Raw genomic sequence first — 19,779 nt, 5'->3', positions numbered from 1 at the left:
AAAAAGGAATAAACAGTGAGTAGTATTTAAATTCTCAACAAATGTTAATTTTTTTTTTTTTTTTTTTAATGAGACAGAGTCTCGCTCTTTCGCCCAGGCCAAAGTGCAGTGGTGCTATCTCAGCTCACTGCAAGCTCTGCCTACCGGGTTCATGCCATTCTCCTGCCTCAGCCTCCCGAGTAGCTGAGACTACAGGCGCCCGCCACCACGCCCAGCGAATTTTTTGTATTTTTAGTAGAGACGGGGTTTCACTGTGTTAGCCAGGATGGTCTCGATCTCCTGACCTCGTGATCTGCCCACCTCAGCCTCCCAAAGTGCTGGGATTACAGGCGTGAGCCACCGCACCCGGCCTGAATTTTTTTTTTTTTTAATTTCCAAAGAATTTTTATGCTTACAGTAGACTTTAAAAACTACATCCCTATGGCCTGGGCAGCAGAGCGAGACTCCATCTCAAAAAAAAAAAAAATAATAAAAATAATAAAAATAAAAACTACATCCCTACTACTTTGGGAGAAAACATTGAGAAAGACTACAATAAGCAAACAAGACTTTTTCTCATATCATTTATAAATTGGTTGCAAAGACAATGCTAAAACAATGATTCCAAAAACATATTAATTGGGCACCACACATCTGTGAAGGACTGCCTAGACTACCACAGCAATTATTTGTAACATGACAACATTCTTTTGTTTAATTGATTGGGGGGAAAAATTACTATTTACTTCAGGGTCATATTTCATATGTGGAAGACTAACAACAAACTAATACTTTGATGACAATTCACTTAAAACAAGTAACAAGCTCCCAGGAGACCCCATTATCTTAATATTGGTGTTCCTAGACAGAGAAGACTGCCTTGGGAAATTTCTCCTTTGAACCTGGAAACTCCAAGCTCTGCTACCTTCTTAAGCAATAAGAAGCTTAATATCACAACATATCCAGAACACCCTCACAGAATTAATAGTGCTGCCAATGTTGGGATCCATCCAAAAAGTACTTTCATTTCTCACTGACCCACCATGACAAGTGAAAGCAATCTGAAGCACAATGCCCACTGCATAAGAGAAGCCGAAATGTCCGCTTATACCTGACTCTAGCTATAAGCCTTCCTAAAGAAATGTAAGTTTGGTTCTCAACGGCAAAACACCCAAGTCTCTTCTCTTTCTTACACAGCAGTCCTTCATTCTTGCCTCAAACAAGCTTCTCATAGCCTTTTTTTTAGAGACAGGGTCTCTCTGTCACCCAGGCTGGAGTGCAGTGGCAAAATCACAGCTCACGGCAACCTCAACCTCCTGGGCTCAAGTGAGCCTCAGCCTGCCGAGTAGCCGGGCCTATAGGTGCACATCACCACACCCCAGTTTTTTGTTGTTTTGTTTTTGTAGAGACAGGGTCTCACTTTGTGACCCAGGCTGGTATCGAACTCCTGAGCTCAAGCCGATCCTCCCACCTCAGCCTCTCAAAGTGCTAGAGGCATGAGCCACCACACCCAGCCTCCTAAGTCTCCTCCTGGGTTGTTGGATTTGTCTAGCTCTTTCTTCAGAACGCACATCTTACTGAATGATTCCATGAAGTTATTTTACTGTTAAATATTATGACATGTAGCAATAAATAGTCAAGCCACTGAGTGGCATATGGAATGAAGCAAAGCTGATTCAGACTTTAGTGCTGAGTTAAACCACTTCTCCCAAAGGCAATCTCTAGTCTAAAAAGGAACACTGAGTTTCTGGAACTGCATCACTACATTTACATATAATATCCAGCTTCCCCAGACCTTAATTCTACTTTTTTTGTTTCAGGAAAGTTCACATTAATGAAGTGTTTTGCCTATTTTTATTCTAGACTAACCCTTCAAGATTTTTTTTTTCAAAATTCTTAAAGAATTCTTTAATATGCAATTATTAAAGGTTCAAATAACCTTTCAATATAAATACAAAAATGAATACAAACCTAATCACCCTGGTGCTTGTAAAAACATGTTATCTAGGAGGAACTAAAAGTGTTTTTAGGAACTGGACACGATGGCTCACGCCTGTAATGCCAACACTTTAGAAGGCTGAGACAAGAGGACTGCTTGAGTTAGAGAACAGTGTGGGCAACATAGGAAGACCTCATCTCTACAAAAAACAAAATAAAAAAAAATTAGCCGGGCATGGTCACGTGCACCTGTAGCCCCAGCTACTGGGGAGGCTGAGGCAGGAGGACTGCTCAAGCCCATGAGGTCCGGGCTGCAGTTCTCTATGACAGCACAGTTGAACTCCAGCCTGGGCAACAGAGCAAAACCCTATCTCAAAAAACAAATAAAAGTTTTTAGGAACTAAAAATTTCAATGAAAACCAAAATTAGTATTCTGATCCTACTGTACTATTTTTCTGATTTATTTCAACTGAAGGCTAAATAACTATATAAATAAGTGTCAAAAGCTTTGCTAAAAATTTCACAATTTTTTCACCTAAAAAAAGGTTTCTGTGGCTTGAATACAATTTTAATATATACCAAGAACCCTCTTTAAAAATCTGTATCATATTAAGGAGAACACCTAAATTATGAGCTCTATAACAGTCAAAAAAATTACATTGTTATGGCTGCACAGACCATGGTTGAATGCATTCATTCTGCAAAGCTCCCAGGGCCCACAGGACCCTGTAGAAGGTACCATGAGGCTACACATGGATAGAGTGAATAACCCATCCTCTTTAAAAAAAAACACACCAACTACAGAAACTCAGTATAAAAATACAGCCTCGGCCAGGCATGGTGGTGTACACCTGTAATCCCAGCAATTTGGGAGGCCGAGGCAGGCAGATGATGAGGTCAAGAGATCAAGACCATCTAGCCAACATGGTGAAACCCTATCTCTACTAAAAATACAAAAAAAAAGCTGGGCGTGGTGGTGCCTGCCTGTAGTCCCAGCTGCTCAGGAGGCTGAGGCAGGAGAATCCCTTGAACCTGGGAGACGGAGGTTGCAGTGAGCCGAGATTGCGCCACTGCACTCCAGCCTGGTGGCAGAGGGAGACTCCGTCTCAAAAATAATAATAATAATAATACAGTCTCTGGGCCAGGCGCAGTGGCTTACACCTGTAATCCCAGCACTTTGTGAGGCTAAGGCAGGTGGATCACTTGAGCCCAGGAGTTCGAGACAAGACTGCGCAACAAGGTGAAACCCCAACTCTACAAAAAAATACAAAAATTAGCCAGCCGTGGTGGCAGGCGACTGTGGTCCCAGCTACTCAAGAGGCTGAGGTGGGAGGATCCCTTAAGCCCAGGAGGCGGAGGTTGCAGTGAGCTGAGATGATGCCACTGCACTACAGCCTAGGTGACAGAGTGAGACCCTGTCTCAAAAAATAAAACTAAAAGAATACAGCCTCTAACACAAATACTAGTCCTGTTATTTCAGTGGCAAATATGGTTTGCAGGCTTGAACATGGAGGATGTGAAAACATAACAATCAATTTAAAAGGTTTAAATGTAAAAGCATGAGCTTGCATTCCTTCTGCAGCTCTTCACCCAGTTGTCAGCCCTTCACCCATTCCTTCAGCTCTTCACTCAGGTGTCAGGTATGAGGTTAGGTGCTACGGAGACAGGTGCATGAGACTCAGAAACTTAGGTACCCTGAGAAAGGTAATTTCCAAACAGGAGTAATGGCCTTGTGCTAAGATAAGTGCCAAGGTGCTATGGAAAGCAGGATGGAGGGAGATGGCTGGGGAAGAGAAGAATGTTTTGGCAAAAAAAGAGAGCCCAGGTGAATGACCAGAAAGTGAGACTGGAGGAAGAGGCTGAAGAGGCCTCAATCCCCAAAGGGCTTCTACATCACTGATGCCATGCTCAGGACCCTGCACTTCATCCCCAAGGTAGTGCAGTCCATAAAAGGCTGTTCTTCAAAGGGATGACAGGAAAAGGATGTAGGACAGACAGACATGAGGAGAACAGGATGGGGTGGCTACAGAATGGAGACAGGAGACCACGTGAAGACTCAACCACACCTCTGGACGGCAGGCACAGGAACTGAGGACAGCGAGAGGCCCAGGAGCTCAGTTCAGGACACAGTAATTTTGTGGCACCTGCAAGCTAAAGGAGAACTCTGGGGAGAAGGTACGATCCATGTTCAACTTCCTTCTATATAGAGAGTTTATAAAAAGCCAACAGAGCAACAAATATATACACTGCTATGGAGCCATAAAAAAATTTTTTTTTAATTTTTTTAAAGCCAACAGAACAGGCCGGGTCACCTAGGGAGATAAAAGGATGGGAAGACAGGAAGGTCCCCAGTGGAACCCTGGGGAGATACTTCAGGTTAAAAAATGTGAGATCCTATAAACAGGGAAGGAACTTCCATTTCTTTTTTTTTTTTTTTTTTTTTTGAGACGGAGTCTTGCTGTCACCCAGGCTGGAGTGCAGTGGCGCGATCTCAGCTCACTGCAACCTCCACCTCCTGAGTTCAAGCACTTCTCCTGCCTCAGCCTCCCGAGTAGCTGGGACTACAGGCTCGTGCTTCCACGCCCGGCTTATTTTTGTTTTTTTTGTTTGTTTGTTTTCTTTTGAGACAGAGTCTCGCTCTGTCGCCCAGGCTGGAGTACAGTGGCGCGATCTCGGCTCGCTGCAAGCTCCACCTCCCGGGTTCACGCCATTCTCCTGCCTCAGCATCCCGAGCAGCTGGGACTACAGGCGCCTGCCACCACACCCAGCTAATTTTTTATATTTTTAGTAGAGACGGGGTTTCACCGTGTTAGCCAGGATGGTCTCGATCTCCTGACCTCCTGATCCACCCACCTCAGCCTCCCAAAGTGCTAGGATTACACGCGTGAGCCACCGCGCCCAGCCTATTTTTGTATTTTTAGCAGAGACGGTGTTTCACTATTTTGGCCAGGCTGGTCTCCTGATGTCAGGTGATCCGCCTGCCCTGGCCTCCCACAGTCCTGGGATTACAGGCATGAGCCACTGTGCCCAGCCCGGAACTTCCATTTCTGAATAACAAAGAAAAGTGAGAAGTAGTTCCACTCCCTGTGGGGGCTCTCAGATCCTTCACTGCCAAAAGCGAGTGTCCCCAAAGATTAAGTCGTTCTTGTCTGCAATTATATCTTCCAGTATGTTGCTGACAGGACAATGAGATTCTCTTCATGTTCTGGCTCCCAAGATCCACCTTTCACTGGTGTTAAAACTATTTCAGAAAAACACATTTTGCTGCTGTTACTACTAATCAGATAAAAGTACATTTTAAAAACGAAAAACCACCAAAAAAAAAAACTTTCATAGACATTGTACCTAGACAGTATTTATGATTTTTATAAGCATTTTAAAACCTGAATATACTACTCATACATTGTCAATGCTTAAACTTTTGCTATTCAAATATAACTCAAAAAACCGCTTACCAGAGAGAGATATACACGGAGAGCCAGACTTGCTTCCCAGAGCATTCAATTCTAGTAAGAGCTGAAGTCAGTTCCCCTTTGCTCTCATCACTGAATTCCCAAAAACGATCTTTCTCAGCAAAGGAACATATTACTGTTGATATTTGAGAATACCCAGGGAAAAATGGGGATGAAGAGGAAAGAGGGAAGAATGTTTCTCAAATATTGCTTTTTTGGCTTTCGACCAAATACAATTACATAGCATCCACAGAAGATGAAGGCAGGATAACATAAACAAAATCTTCAATGAGGCCAATTACCCTGAAAGCTTTCCCAGACTTTGAGGTAACAGGCAAGCTGCTCCAGGAAGCCTCCTGCCCAGAATTCACACTGGTCCCGTTCCAGCCCCACCTTGGGCAGTCTTACCAGTAAAACAGAGACCTCCTCACTCTTTAGATTCTTTCTGTCCAGTGATAGACATCAGTGCTTCCTTTACATTTGGGGAACATGCTAAGACTGTCTTACAGTCAAATTATTTCTCAAGTCCCAAGTTAGTAGTGACTCCTCTGTATGGGTTCTTAAGAGACAATGCATTCATTTTATGCAACTGATAAATAGTGCTTCTATTAACTTTAAGTCCACCTGACCATCATTAAGCTGGTATCGTGGGGTAGTTATTAAAATTAAAATCATAATAAAGCTTGAAAAATGTGTAAATAAATGTTAACAACTTCATAAATAAGATTAAGGATAAATGACATTAAAACAGCAGGGCAAACCTAATATTGGATTAGTATAAATATATTAGTATAAATTTCCAAACAGGAGTAAGTATGGAAATTTATACTAATAAGTATAAATATCCATGAGCTCACAAGATATAAATAAATGAGAACTGACAAATCTCCCATACAGAATTTCACATAATTTGTGTCGGTGAAGCTCAACTTCACTTAATGACTTGCCTCCAAAAAGGACATTAAGGAAAAACTAGTGAAAGGTGAATAAAGTGTGGAGTTTAGCTCACAGTAAGATACTAATGTTGGTTTCTCAGTGACAAATGTACCACAGTAATATAAGACATTAGCATTAGGGTTAACTGGATGAGGGGTATACAAGACGTCTCTGTACTATCTTTGTAATTTTTCTATAAATTTAAATCTACTCTAAAGCAAAAGTTTTCAAAGTAGCAAGAAATAAGGTGGGTTTTGGGGAAGTCACAAAATTAAGAAGGCAGAATGTAAATGAATAGTAAGTACGTAGGTGACTAATTTACCAATCACAGAACATTACACTTACAAAGCTAATTCTTAGAGACAGCTTCAGAATCTGCATCTTCAAAAAATGGACAAAAAGGTTTTCAAAAGCAGCATCCCACCCACATCATGATCATTTCTTTACACGAGGAACAGACCTCAACCCAAAAAAAGCCAAAAGAAACCAAGAGGTTTACAAGTCAAGTTTTTAAAAAGTAGAGGTAAAACAGCAAAATACTGGAATATTTAATATCAGAAAGATAAGACATATAAATCAAGGTTGATCAGACTGTGAACTATGATATACTGGGTTTTAAAATGAATCCAGACAGGGACAGGAGATTGGAGGTTGATGGCTAAAGGGTAACGCACTTCTTTTGGGAAGACAAATGTTCTTCTAAAATTGATTGTAGCAAGAGTTATACAACTCTGAATATGCTGAAAACCAACTGTGCACTTTAAATGGGTGAATTATATGCTATGTGAACAACATTGTCAATCAAGCTATTACCAAAAAATAAATAAAGCCAGTAGGTGATAAAAGAAAATGCAATAGAAAATAGAATACATTGCAGGCAACAAGAGTGAGTACTATTTTCTGAAACTTTAATTCATTTTTATAAATAAAAAAGTACATAGATTATACACATGTATATATTCATACATCCATATATATGCTTGCAAGTACACAGGCATGATGTAAAAAATTTTTTATGTAAGTCATCATCAAAAAGGACACTGTTCTCCCTCATTCCCACATCTTTCATTCTGATAATCTGATGCTGTGTGAAAAGACCAATAAGGACAAAATCTACAAATACCTTAAAGTTTGATTTTTGAAAAAACTGGCAAAAAGAAAGAAACTAGTTCTAAATAATAAGAATGAAGAGAACTGCATCTACAAAAGAAAACAAATACAAAGGCACGTGCAACACAGCTCTCTATGGGCTGCGCACACCCACCTGGGTCTGCAGCCCTGGCCTCCGAGCTCCAGAGTAGTATCAACTCTCTACCTGCCATCTCCCTGTAGACATGTCATATCAAGTCTGAGATTCCTAGGAGGCAGCTGAACACAGTTCCTGATTCCTTCCCACTAAATCCTTTCCCGGCACAGTCATCACCATCTCTCCAGACATTTAAGCCAAAATCTAGATGCTCTCTCTCCATGATTTCTCTCTTCCTCACACTCCACAACAAATTCAACAAGTAAAGGATCTGTCCCGCCTCAACAATATATCTCAAAATGTTCCATTTCCCTCCATCCACTTCCAACCCCCTGCCCTGATATCAACATTCCTCAATTTTTCTTGCTCCCATACACCCAAAAAGGATGTTTAAGTTGTGTCACATTTACAATTGTGGGCGTTTACCAGCTGTAAAAATGTAATCTCTGCCACACTGTAAGTACTGGCATTTTTAATAAAACTCACAATCCCTTTTTAAAATAAGTTCAGTGGAATCTAAACACCACTGAAATGATATCTACCATTATCCATTTTTTTAATACAAAAATAAACTTCATGGCTGGATATTTTATGTTGTTCCTTTTCCTCCATGAACTCATTTCTATTCCATGTCACCCAAGGAATTTTTTGTTTTGTTTTGTTTTTGTTTTTTTTTTTTGAGATGGAATCTGTCTCCCAGGCTGGAGTGCAATGGTGCGATCTCGGCTCACTGCAAGCTCCGCCTCCCGGGTTCATGCCATTCTCCTGCCTCAGCCTCCCGAGTAGCTGGGACTACAGGTGCCCGCCACCACACCTGGCTAATTTTTTGTGTATTTAGTAGAGACGGGGTTTCACTGTGTTATCCAGGATGGTCTTGATCACCTGACCTCATGATCCGCCCGCCTCGGCTTCCCAAAGTGCTGGGATTACAGGCGTGAGCCACTGCGCCTGGCCCTACCCAAGGAATTTTAACTGAATGTATATTTATGTTCAAAGCCTTCTGCTACAAGACTATAAATATAAATTGAAATTTCAGGTTTTTAAAACATTTTTCCTCTGACCATAAGGTCTAAATATTAAATTTTTTTCTTCTGAATTAAGTTATCAATTCAGGCCAGGCGTGGTGGCTCATGCCTGTAATACCAGCACTCTGAGAGGCTGAGGCCGGTGGATAACCTGAGGTTAGGAGTTCAAGACCAGCCTGGCCAACATGGTGAAACCTCATCTCTACTAAAAATACAAAAATTAGCTGGGCGTGAGGGTGTGCACCTGCAATCCCAGCTACTCAGGAAGCTGAGGCAGGAGAATCACTTGAACCCAGGCAAGGGAGGTTGCAGCAGGCCGAAATCACACCACTGCACTCCAGCCTGGGCAACAGAGTGAGACACCATTTCCAAAAACAAAAAAAGTTATCAATACAATTTGTATTAGTACAGTCGAATCCCTGAGGGATTGGTTCCAGGACGTCTCAAGAATATCAAATTCTGAAGATGCTTGAGTCCCTGATATAAAATGGCACACAGTATTTGCATATAACCTATGCACATCCTCCTGTATACTTTAAATCATCTCTAGATTACTAATAATACCTAATACAATGTGAATGCTATGTAAATAGTTTTTATACTGTATTAAGGAATAATGACAAGAAAAACTCTGTACATATTCAGTACAGATACTTTTTTTTTTTTTCTGAGTATTTTCGATCCAGTTTGTTGAATCCACGAATGCGGAAGTCACAGATTCAGAGGGCCGACTGCATACAATTGATCAAACCAACAAGTTTTACAAATTTTGATAGGTAATTAAACATAGAAAGTAAAATCTTATTGAAAATGCATCCTTTAATGAGATGAACAGAGCTGTTTTCCCCCCAACTGGTTCATGTGGACATTACCTACTACTAGAATGAGACAGGTTTTTTATCAACTTAATCTTTTTTAACTTTTTTAAATGTAAGTACTGAAAAAGCTTGTAAGTACTGAAACAGCTTTATTACAGCACTGTCTGTATATTCTCTAAATTACCTCAGTGTTTCATCTAAAAATCACACAGTGAACTATCATTAAAAGTAACTTGAAGGCCAGGTGCGGTGGCTCACGCCCGTAATCCCAGCACTTTGGGAGGCTGAGGTGGGCGGATCACGAGGTCAGGAGATCAAGACCATCCTGGCTAACATGGTGAAACCCCGTCTCTACTAAAAATACAAAAAATTAGCCGGGCGTGGTGGCGGACACCTGTAATCCCAGCTACTCAGGAGGCTGAGGCAGGAGAATGGCGTGAACCCAGGAGGCGGAGCTTGCAGTGAGCCGAGATTACGCCACTGCACTCCAGCCTGGGCAACAGGGCAAGACTCCATCTCAAAAAAATAAAAAATAAAAATAAAAAGTAACTTGAATGATCTATCAGTTGTCAAATTCATTGGGTCCTCCTTCAATTTTACTAAAAGCAATGATCTGAAAACCACCAAAGTTACTGAAGAATTTGTCATCTAATCAGAGTGGATCACTTTTTCCTAACAAACACCAATATTTCAAATTGCCTCTTTGCCCAAGATGAAGCCAACAGCAGGATTGGGGCTGGGTGAATGATACAGCTTTCTTTTGTAAAGTGGAGAAATGAGATTGTGAAAGCAGAGGTAGAAAATGGTAACTTACAACTGAGATCAGCTTTAGGAGATACCTACACCCTGGGGATCTGGAAGCCTAGTCCTTGCAAGTTATCCTCCTACTTATACACCACTTAGAGTGTCTTCGTGTACCTCTAAGGGACCCAGTTTGACAAGTGGCCAAGACTGCCCCATGGTATTCTCTTAAAAATGGAATTCACAGGACCGAGTGCAGTGGCTCATGCCTGTAATCCCAGCACTATGGGAGGCCAAGGCGAGCAGATCACTTGAGGTCAGGAGTTCGAGACCAGCCTGGGCCAGCATGGAGAAACCCCGCCTCTACTAAAAATACAAAAATTAGCCAGGCGTGGTGGCACATGCCTATAATCCCAGCTACTTGAAAGGCTGAGGCAGGAGAATTGCTTGAACCCAGGAGGCGGAGGTTGCAGTGAACCAAGATCATACCACTGTATTCCAGGCCCCTGGTTAAAATTCTTTAACAATTCATACCACACTTAAAAACAAAACCCAAATTCCTTACTGCGACTTCTAAAGGCCTACATACCTTATCTCACCATCCTACAAACCACACTGGCCTTCTCCAAGTTCCTGGATCGCCGGCAGGGCTTCCAGCCTTAGGGCCTTTGCACCTCCATTCCCTCTGACCAAAGCACCGTTCCGGCTGCTATGTGGCTGTTCCTGTTTCCTCCAGGCTTCAGCTGGAATGTCACCTCCTAAAAGGAGCCTCACCTGACCACCCTATCCACCTCATTATTCTCTACCACAGGAAACTAATTCTTGATAGCTCTTGTCGTAAGCATAATTATTTTACTTACAGTAAAGTCTTACTTGCCCACTACATGAAACAGAGGTCTTGTTTGTGTTTCATGTTCAGCACCCAGCACGGTGCCTGGCACTCAATAGATGTTTATAAACAAGAGGGAGGGCACAAGCACATCATGGAAAAAGTGAAATTGGTGAGTGGCGAAGGAGGGGCTATTTCTAATAGCTTTCTACACAACCTTATTTTAAAACAAAGTCGTATTAACGTATTAGAGGGTACAGATACGACAAATGCTAAAGAGAAAGGTGTATTACAGGTACTACTAAATACATAAACATGGACATATGCTGAGACTTCAGAGAGCACCCAAAGTGGGCAGGGACATTCAGCATGCAGGTTTCCACCCCCATTTTTTCCTTACCTCTGTTCTTGAGAAGGCTCCTCCAGACCCTCTTCAGAATCACCCTATTGAAAAAGAACATGTGTTAACCGTTGTTTTTGTTTGTTTGTTTGTCTTTGAGACAGAGTCTCGCTCTGTCACCCAGGCTGGAGTACAATGGCAGGGTCTCGGCTCACTGCAACCTCCGCCTCCTGGGTTCAAGCAATTCTCCTTCCTCAGCCTCCCGAGTAGCTGGGACTATAGGCACGTGCCACCACACCTGGCTAATGTTTGTATTTTTAGTAGAAACAGGGTTTCACTGTGTTGGCCAGGCTGGTCTCAAACTCCTGACCTTGTGATCCACCCGCCTCGGCCTCCCAAAGTGCTGGGATTACAGGCGTGAGCCACTGTGCCCAGCCACCCCTGGGCAAATCTTATAGTCATCTTGCACTGCTCTCCTCCCTTCACCTCCTACCAGAAAGACCTACCCACTCATGGGAAACCCAGTTCCTACCTGTCCTTTCTTCCAACACAGCAGCCCACACCACCAGTAACCCCGGCTGTATTAGAAGATAAACACAGCTTTCTCCTCTGCCTGCAGACTGCTGCCTGCAACCATCCTGTGCACCATTGCACTCTGTGCAGCACAGACCCGTCTCCTCACATCACTCACTCCTTATCACCCGTATCACACAGTAACGACCCAGCACTCAATGTCATCACGTCAGTCCCTGCTCAAGAATCTACGATGGCTCCCTCCAACTGGTCAGATGCACACCAAGATCTTCAATAGCATGCAGCACTGTCCCACACAGGCCCTGACACACCCAGCCCTACCCCTACCAACCACATTTTAAATTGGAGCGGCAGGCACCTGGACTCCAATTTAAAATGTCCGAGGGAAAACGCTGAACTTCACTGTCTACCAGGCGAGGCTCTGAGCTAGGCCCCAGGCACACACTTGCTGCTGCATATCTCTAAGGCCTTCCTTGTCCCTAAGCCTTAGCTGACCTCTCCAAAGTGGGGTGACTCTTCTCTCAGTTCCTATTTTCAGCACTTGACTGTGGTTCCAGGGTATTACCAGTATTACTATTGCCAACCACAAAGGGCTGGGACAAAAGCATGTAATCCCCCCACTGCCTCTTGGGAAGTGCCTCAGGGCCTTTGCACTGGCTGTTCTCTCTCACCACTTTCAAAGATTGGCTCAAATATTGCCCTTTCAGAGTGGTACACTTTGACCTCTTAAAACTGCAATCACATCACCACCCCACATTGCCACCATGTAACATGTATGCCCTTCGAACAGACTAAATTACTTAAAATTTATTCTCTGTCTTGTTTACTGTCTATCTCTATGCTTCCATTTAGACTGCAAGCATCATAAGGGCAGGTGTTTTGGGTTTTGTTTTTTTTTTGTCTACTGTAACATCCTTGACACCTAAAGCACTGCTTGGCCTGCCGTACGTGCTCAATAAACATCTGCAGAGCTAAGTACAAGCCAGCTGTTTCTCAAATACATGTGGATATGACTATTATAGGAACTTCACTAAGCAACTTTTTCTAAATCAAAATAGAATGTGACATGCTTTCCCCTCAGACATAGAAACATAATAGTGTTTTCCTGGTCAAACCGTACTGAAACTCACACAACATACGTAATGGCTAAAAACATGGGCTCTATAGTTAAACACTTACTGGTTTAACATCCTAGCACTGTCACTTTCTTATTACCTTGAGCCAAGTAATTTCGCGGTTCTGTGCCTCAATTTCATCATCTGTAAACTTCATAGTCTTTAGTGTGTTAATGAGTTAATACTCATAAAGCATTTAAATGATGCCAGAAGTGCCCAACCCATGTTAGTTATTATTTTTTTAATGTTGATAGAAGTTGATTCAACCAAAAATAAATCTCTATGACAAAAAGATTACCAAATACTGGTCAATGATTCACTGGAGCAAGATGCTATTACATAACACAGTACCTGTGATAACAAAAACTCAGAATCTCAGTGTATCATTTCCTGTTTCACTTTCTACCAATTTCCGTTATCTACACCCTCTGACTTAAGATGCGGGAAAATAAACTTGATATTTTTAAAGGCAGATTCTTTCTTATTCATCACTGTATCTCTGGGGACCTAACTGGGCCCGGCCCAAAGGTCTATCTTTGCTAAACGAACAAATAAGGGCAGTGGAGCACTGAGCCTGCCCAGCCCTGCCCAGCACCAACATGATTCTGTATCAGGTAACGGCTGCTCCTACTCAGCACCTGTCCCTGGTTCCCAAACCTGCTAACCAAAGGGCATCAGGAGTGAGCCTTCTCTTCTCAAAAAAGTCTGGATGGATTGAAAGAACAGATTCTAGACTGCCCTTCTTGCAGCTAGAACTGATTTTTAAAAATGTGATTGTCAAACAATACTAGGAAATCAATATTTAAGGCATTCCACCTGTTACCTGCAGACTTAGCCAACCTCATAAATAGGGGAACTGGGCAAGACACTGACAACTGCCTCTCCTGCACTAGGACGACTTCATGGGCAGTACTGAATGTCTACTGTATGCAGGACTGTATACTGTATATTGCTGTGGCCACAGCAGGGCACCAACCCTTAGCAGCCCAGCCCCTCAAAGGAGAACACAGTTAAGGCAACAAGGCATGCACAAGACAAAGGAGAAAAACGAAGACATGGGCCGGGTGCGGTGACTCACACCTGTAATCTCAGCACTTTGGGAGGCCGAAGTAGGCAGATCACAAGGTCAGGAGTTCAAGATCAGCCTGACCAACATGGTGAAACCCAGTCTCTACTAAAAATACAAAAATTAGCCGGGCGTGGTGGCGCATGCCTGTAATCCCAGCTACTCAGGAGGCTCAGGCAGGAGAATCACTTGAACCCAGGAGGCGGAGGTTGCAGTGAGCCAAGATTACGTCACTGCACTCCAGCCTAGGCGACAAGAGCAACACTCGGTCTCAAAAAAAAAAAAAAGAAAACAAAAAAAACCGAAGACACTACAAGAAACTCAAAGAGGGAGAAATGATGACAATGCCACTGCAGGGCAGCAGTCAGGAAGGACAGGCCCTGAATGACCAGCGGGGCTGTTGCATTCATTAATTCAACAGATACGTGTTGGACATGCTTGGCCAAGGGTCGGGCTGGAGTGGGTGTCCCAGAGGACTGACACAGAAGGCCCTGCAGGGCAGAGCAGGTCAGGTGGACATCACCTATGCATGGATCACATGGAATCACAGTTTCTGACTTCGAAGGCAAAGTAAGAAGGTACACAAAGCCATATCCTGCATACACCCAATTACTTCTTGAAAATAAGCTAATGAAACACCTGTTTGGTTTCCACACCATCACCACTTCGCATTCAGTGTGTTGAAGTACAGTCAGAGCAGAGGAAAATTTCTGTAAATGTAAGAATAAAATCACATATATTTTTCCTCCTTCCTCTCGTGATCACCATGGATACACAGTTTGTATGTTCCTACACCAAATGACTTTATGACATGAGAGTATATAACAAAAAGATATGAATAGTACAACTTTACAATCATAGAGCACACAATAGTGCTGAGTTATCTGTACTATTCAGACCTTTCAAAACAAGAAAGCCGTTCATGCTCTCCTATGACTAAGTCTACCAGTCAGCTCAGGGACCACTAAAATAATAGGTAAGCTACAGTAGGTGCTCACTAAGTTCCAGGCACGTAATCTTCTCAAAGTCTTCTGAAGCCAGCACCATAATTCCCCAGACTTTGCAGATAAGAAAACGGGACAAACAGGTGAATTTATGGAGCTAAAAAGGGATAGAGCTGAGACTCAAACCCAGGAGACCTGGCCAGAGGTTCTGACAGTTTACAACAATTTAGTTGTCGTATTTGGTTTTACTAATGGTAAGTTAGTCTTGATCACTTAGAGACCCGTCATTTATAAAAAAAAAAAAAGACCTAATCAACAGGAGACATGTCCAAAATAAATAACTATACAAACAGTGTTGGCAAATATGTTACTGTGTTTTTTGTTTGTTTGTTTGTTTTTCAAGACAGAGTTTTGCTCTTATTGCCCAGGCTGGAGTGCTTCGGTGCGATCTCAGCTCACTGCAACCTCCGCCTCCCAGGTTCAAGCAATTCTCCTGCCTCAGCCTCCCGAGCAGCTGGGATTACAGGCATGCGCCACCATGCCCGGCTAATTTTGCATTTTTAGTAGAGATGGGGTTTCTCCATGTTGGTCAGACTGGTCTCAAACTCCTGACCTCAGGTGATCCACCCCTCTCAGCCTTCCAAAGTGTTGGGATTACAGACGTGAGCCACCAGCCTGGCCAGTATTTTATTTAATGCCACATCCTCTAAAGTTCCTATTTCATCTACTACTGACAAATCTTAGCCTCTGAAGCCATCTTTCAGTCTTACTGCATGGAAGAAACCCAATGTACTGGTTAATTAAGCAGAAAACCCTCAAATTTAAATAACACCTATAAATAGTCTCTTTTCAACAGACTCCGCTTGACACATGAGGGAATTTTTGCTGAAAAAATTCAAAATACTTTGAAAATAATTCATTTAAAATAACTTTCTTCAAAACTCTCTGTAGCTTATGAGATACATATATACACACACACACACATGCACGTGTGTGTGTGTGTGTGTGTATCTCCCTTACCCTTGGCCCAGGTATAAGCAGGGCAAGATAGTTTCTAAAAGGTATACATAGAGACATGGATGAAGTACTTAGAAAATTATTTTGAATACCAGTTTCACTTTCATTATAGCTTTGATTAAAATAGCTTAGCTATAAATCCCTCTATACTGATCATCCCAGACAGCTTCTGCATTCTGACATCTATTATCAAAAGAAATTGTATTATACAAATAAACCAGAAATTAAGAAATGTATAACTTTTGAGCCCATAAATAAAATAATCACTTAGGCCTTGACATTTCCATCTCTGAGCACACCTACTAAATCTTCAACTAACGCTCTAACAAATGAGAGTATATAATACTCGACTCAATCATCTATAATTTACTTTCCTTTTAGTCTGGGTTGGCTTCCAACACTAGCCAGTAAGAGGTAGAAACTATAATTGAGCAAAAATGCAAATACATATACATAGATATACACCAGTGCTTCTCAACCAGGGCAATTTTGCAATGTCTGGAAACATTTTTAGTTGTCAAAATCCGGAGGGGGTGGGGGAGAGGGGGAAGCAGCAGTGAGTGCCACTGGCATCTAGCGGGTAGAGGCAAGGGATGCTAACTGCTCAACATCTCACAGTGCACAGGACAGCCCCCACAACAAAGAACTCTCTAGCCCAAAATGTTACCAGTGCCACTGTGGAACAACTCTGATATACAAAAACATAATTTCTAATAAATACACCGCGTTAAATGTCGTTCTCGCAGTAGGAATACGATGGATTTCTATTTTGTTTTTTTTTTTATCTTTCTGTATCTTCCAAACCTTCAAAAACACATATGTATATTATTTAAAATCGGGGAAAAAAATCCATTTGGGAATACATTTTTAGGAGAAGGAAAAACTATCTGCTCCTCATCCTGATGGGGCCTTTTCTCAAAAGACCTGTCTCATTCAGGCTGCTGGCCTTCAAGGAGGGTCCAGGAAAATTCTCCTCTAAAATCACCTCTCCTGCCTTGAAGCTGTTATTCATTAGCCCTGATCAAAATGAATATTCCAAATATCTCAAAACCAGCACTCTGAATGTTTCACATAGGAGGGAGAAAACTGAAATGTAAAACTGGACAGCCTCTCCGGTAAAGTTATAGCTAGACATCCTGTTTTTCTAAACAGCCGCAAGACACAACACAGAATTAAGTGCTGCCACCAACGCGGGAAGTAATCAACATCTTAAAAAGTACTGCACACAAGCTGAATATTTCCTTATAATTCAAGCCACTCCCACCCAAAAATATGCATTTTGGATCACTACCGTTACTGGTGAAAGGCAGTCAACAATATTATATTTAAATGTGCACACTTCACAGTCAATGGGAATTTCTTGTAAAAGATAAAGATAAAAGCTTTGCAGTACTATATCTGTTGCAGCAATAAACCCTCTATGATGCTACAGATTCCCAATAAACTGTCAGTAATTATTTTTCTACATGCAATCATCATATCATATAGAGAAAAAAACCTGAAATTCAAGTTCTTAAGTGGGTGTATTTTAACAGGAATTAAGGGCACTTGGAGAAAATCCAAGATGACAATCCTTTAAAGTCACATCTTCATCCCAAAGCTACTTAACGCTAATGGCAAATACCACTCTAACATTTATGAAATCAATACTCCTGTTGTCCTCAACCTCTTAGCCACTTGCCATCCACACAGCACCAGCTCACTTAGGGAACAGTGTGCACCCAGGACACCCACGGCCGAGCAGACCGCTGGCCGCGTCCCTGCTGAGGTGGCCTGGGTTCCCACCTTCTGAACTTGGGGCCGGCCTGACTCACGCCCTGTCACATGGCGTGGGAGGAGCCGGGAAGGCCACCGTTGCCAGGTGTTCAGGCTCGGCCCCTAACGTTTATTTGCCTTGCAAAGTGGCCCGAACGCCTGTGCCGCTTGGACAGGGGGTGGGGAGGACCGGCGGCCTCCCCGCCTCTCCTCCCTCGTACACCCACAGCCGCCCTGTCACCTGGTCGTCCTCACCTGAGTGGGCAGCAGGAGTTCCCCTTCTTCTGCCTGCCACAGCTCCACCACGTTCGGCAAGGGCTCAATCGCTGCAGGAACACCAAAAAATACACCACATTTTTAATGCACGCTAAAGAAACGCTTCCTGTTTCCCCTATCGTCCCTCCGTGCCCCCCGCCTCACCACAACACGTCTCTTTTTCCTCCTAGGAACAGAGGCCATCCGAGGGGCGAGCCAAGGATAAAAATACAATGGGCGGGGTGTGAGCCGGCGGCCCCTCGGACGCGAAGGCGACAGCGTGCAGGCTCGGGGTGCTCGTGCTGGCGGGGGACGAAGTGGAGTGAAGACACCCCACGAGGCACTCCGGGCTCCGCAGCCCGAGCATCTGGAGTGTGGACCCTGGGCGGCCAGGCTCGGGGGAACAAAGCTGCAGGAAGCCGGGCCGCGGCGGGGCACCCGCGCGCGCCACACAAAGCGGGGGCTGCGCCCGCGCACAAAGGCTCCAGGGCGCGAGCGGCTAGCGGTCCCCAAGCCCCGCGACTGCCCCGCTCTCCAGCTGTACCGGGCAGAGGGGCGCGGGAGGGGACGCTGTGGTCAGAAAATGTTATCAGCGGAGAATTGCAACAGCTTTCCTTCCTCTTCCTGCCCCTTTCCCTTTCCTCCCCTCGCCCTCTTATAGATTTCAGCAGTTCCCTACAAGAAAGAGCGGGGGCGGGGTGGAGAGGCAGAGCTAGCCCAGAGGCGCAAGGCTGACCTTGTCCCTGAGCCCCTCCCGGGCGACAGCAGGGCAGCAGGACCTGGAAGACGCCCAGCAGGAGGTTCACGGCCGCGGCGGTGCGGCAGTAGCAGCCGGGCTGCGGGCGTCGGAGCCCCGCCATGCTGGTGCTCGCGCTCCTCTCCGGTGCTCACCGCGCTAGCCACTAGCTCGCTGGCGCCCCAGCTGCCTCGCCCCGGGCCCGCCCCCGTGCCGCCCCGCCCCGCCCGGCGCCACCCCCGCAGCCGCCGCAGCTGCTGCAGCTCCAGCCCCGGGCGCGCCGCTTGCTCTGAGCGCGTGTGCGCCGCAGATAGGGAGGGACGGAACGCGGCGGGGTGCGGGGGAAAGTGGACAATGCTAACCCGCGGGCGCCCCGCCCCGGCGCGGAGCACACGGCCGCGGGCCCGTTCCGCAGCGTGCACTCTGCGGGGCCCGGGCGCTTTCCTCGGCTGAGACGGGGTCGCTTAGAGCTGTCCGCGGGGCTAGCGGCCCACTTTTGCCAAGTGCGTTTTCATGAACTTTTGGGTGGTTGCCGCTTTGTTGAGGTGCTTGCGCCACGGTCGAGAGAGATTACCCTCGAGGGAAGAGGTGGCGTGGAGGTGGGAACGAGGAGTCGCCAAGCGAGAGGCCTTGGACACAGGATATTAGTGGAAATAATGCAGTGGTTGTCAGGAAACGCGAGTGCAGCCACATGGCCACTGCCAGTTATGCAGCGAGGATATCCGGTGGCTGCAAAGTCTGTAATTTAGAATAAAAAGAGCTCTCCCAAAACCCGAGAGGCAGACCTCAGCGCCGCGTGGCGGTAGTGCGCCCGGCACCCTCTGTGGACACTGTCCAGGTCCTGACAGGTGGGGAAGACTCTTCCTAGGGGATTTATAGCTTCAAAGACCCTGCAAATACTCCCTTTTGGAATCATATTGCAAAATTCAGCCAGCCTCTCCTGAAATATGGTTGGGGTCGAGGATGTGGTTAGTTGCCTGTTTCTAACATTAGTAGGATAATGGAAGTAATACGTGGAAATACATTTCCTAGTTCCAGGTTTCGATGCCTATA

General features: G+C 44.4%; 1 protein-coding gene across 5 annotated transcripts in view; it reads right to left on the bottom strand.

The window, feature by feature from the left end:
- The window catches only part of TMEM131L (transmembrane 131 like), a 171,502-nt gene extending 152,561 nt beyond the window's left edge, over positions 1-18,941 (bottom strand). For 2 of the 5 annotated variants that reach the window (XM_063638290.1, XM_055276164.2), the window contains exons 1-3: positions 18,727-18,930; positions 17,991-18,061; positions 11,365-11,408 (exon numbers count right to left, since the gene is read on the bottom strand). In XM_063638290.1, coding sequence (XP_063494360.1) covers positions 11,365-11,408; positions 17,991-18,061; positions 18,727-18,850 — 239 coding nt within the window. In that variant the 5' untranslated portion in view covers positions 18,851-18,930. Of the gene's footprint in view, positions 1-11,364; positions 11,409-17,990; positions 18,062-18,155; positions 18,452-18,726 lie in introns of those variants that run through there. The other 3 variants (XM_055276159.2, XM_055276160.2, XM_063638291.1) reach the window with 3 other exon arrangements.
- Positions 18,942-19,779: the final 838 nt, after the last annotated feature.

Source organism: Symphalangus syndactylus, chromosome 4 (genome assembly GCF_028878055.3).
Source record: "Symphalangus syndactylus isolate Jambi chromosome 4, NHGRI_mSymSyn1-v2.1_pri, whole genome shotgun sequence".
Classification (NCBI taxonomy): domain Eukaryota; kingdom Metazoa; phylum Chordata; class Mammalia; order Primates; family Hylobatidae; genus Symphalangus; species Symphalangus syndactylus.
Note: the sequence above shows the minus strand (reverse complement) of the source record. Positions and strands in the feature narration are given on the sequence as shown.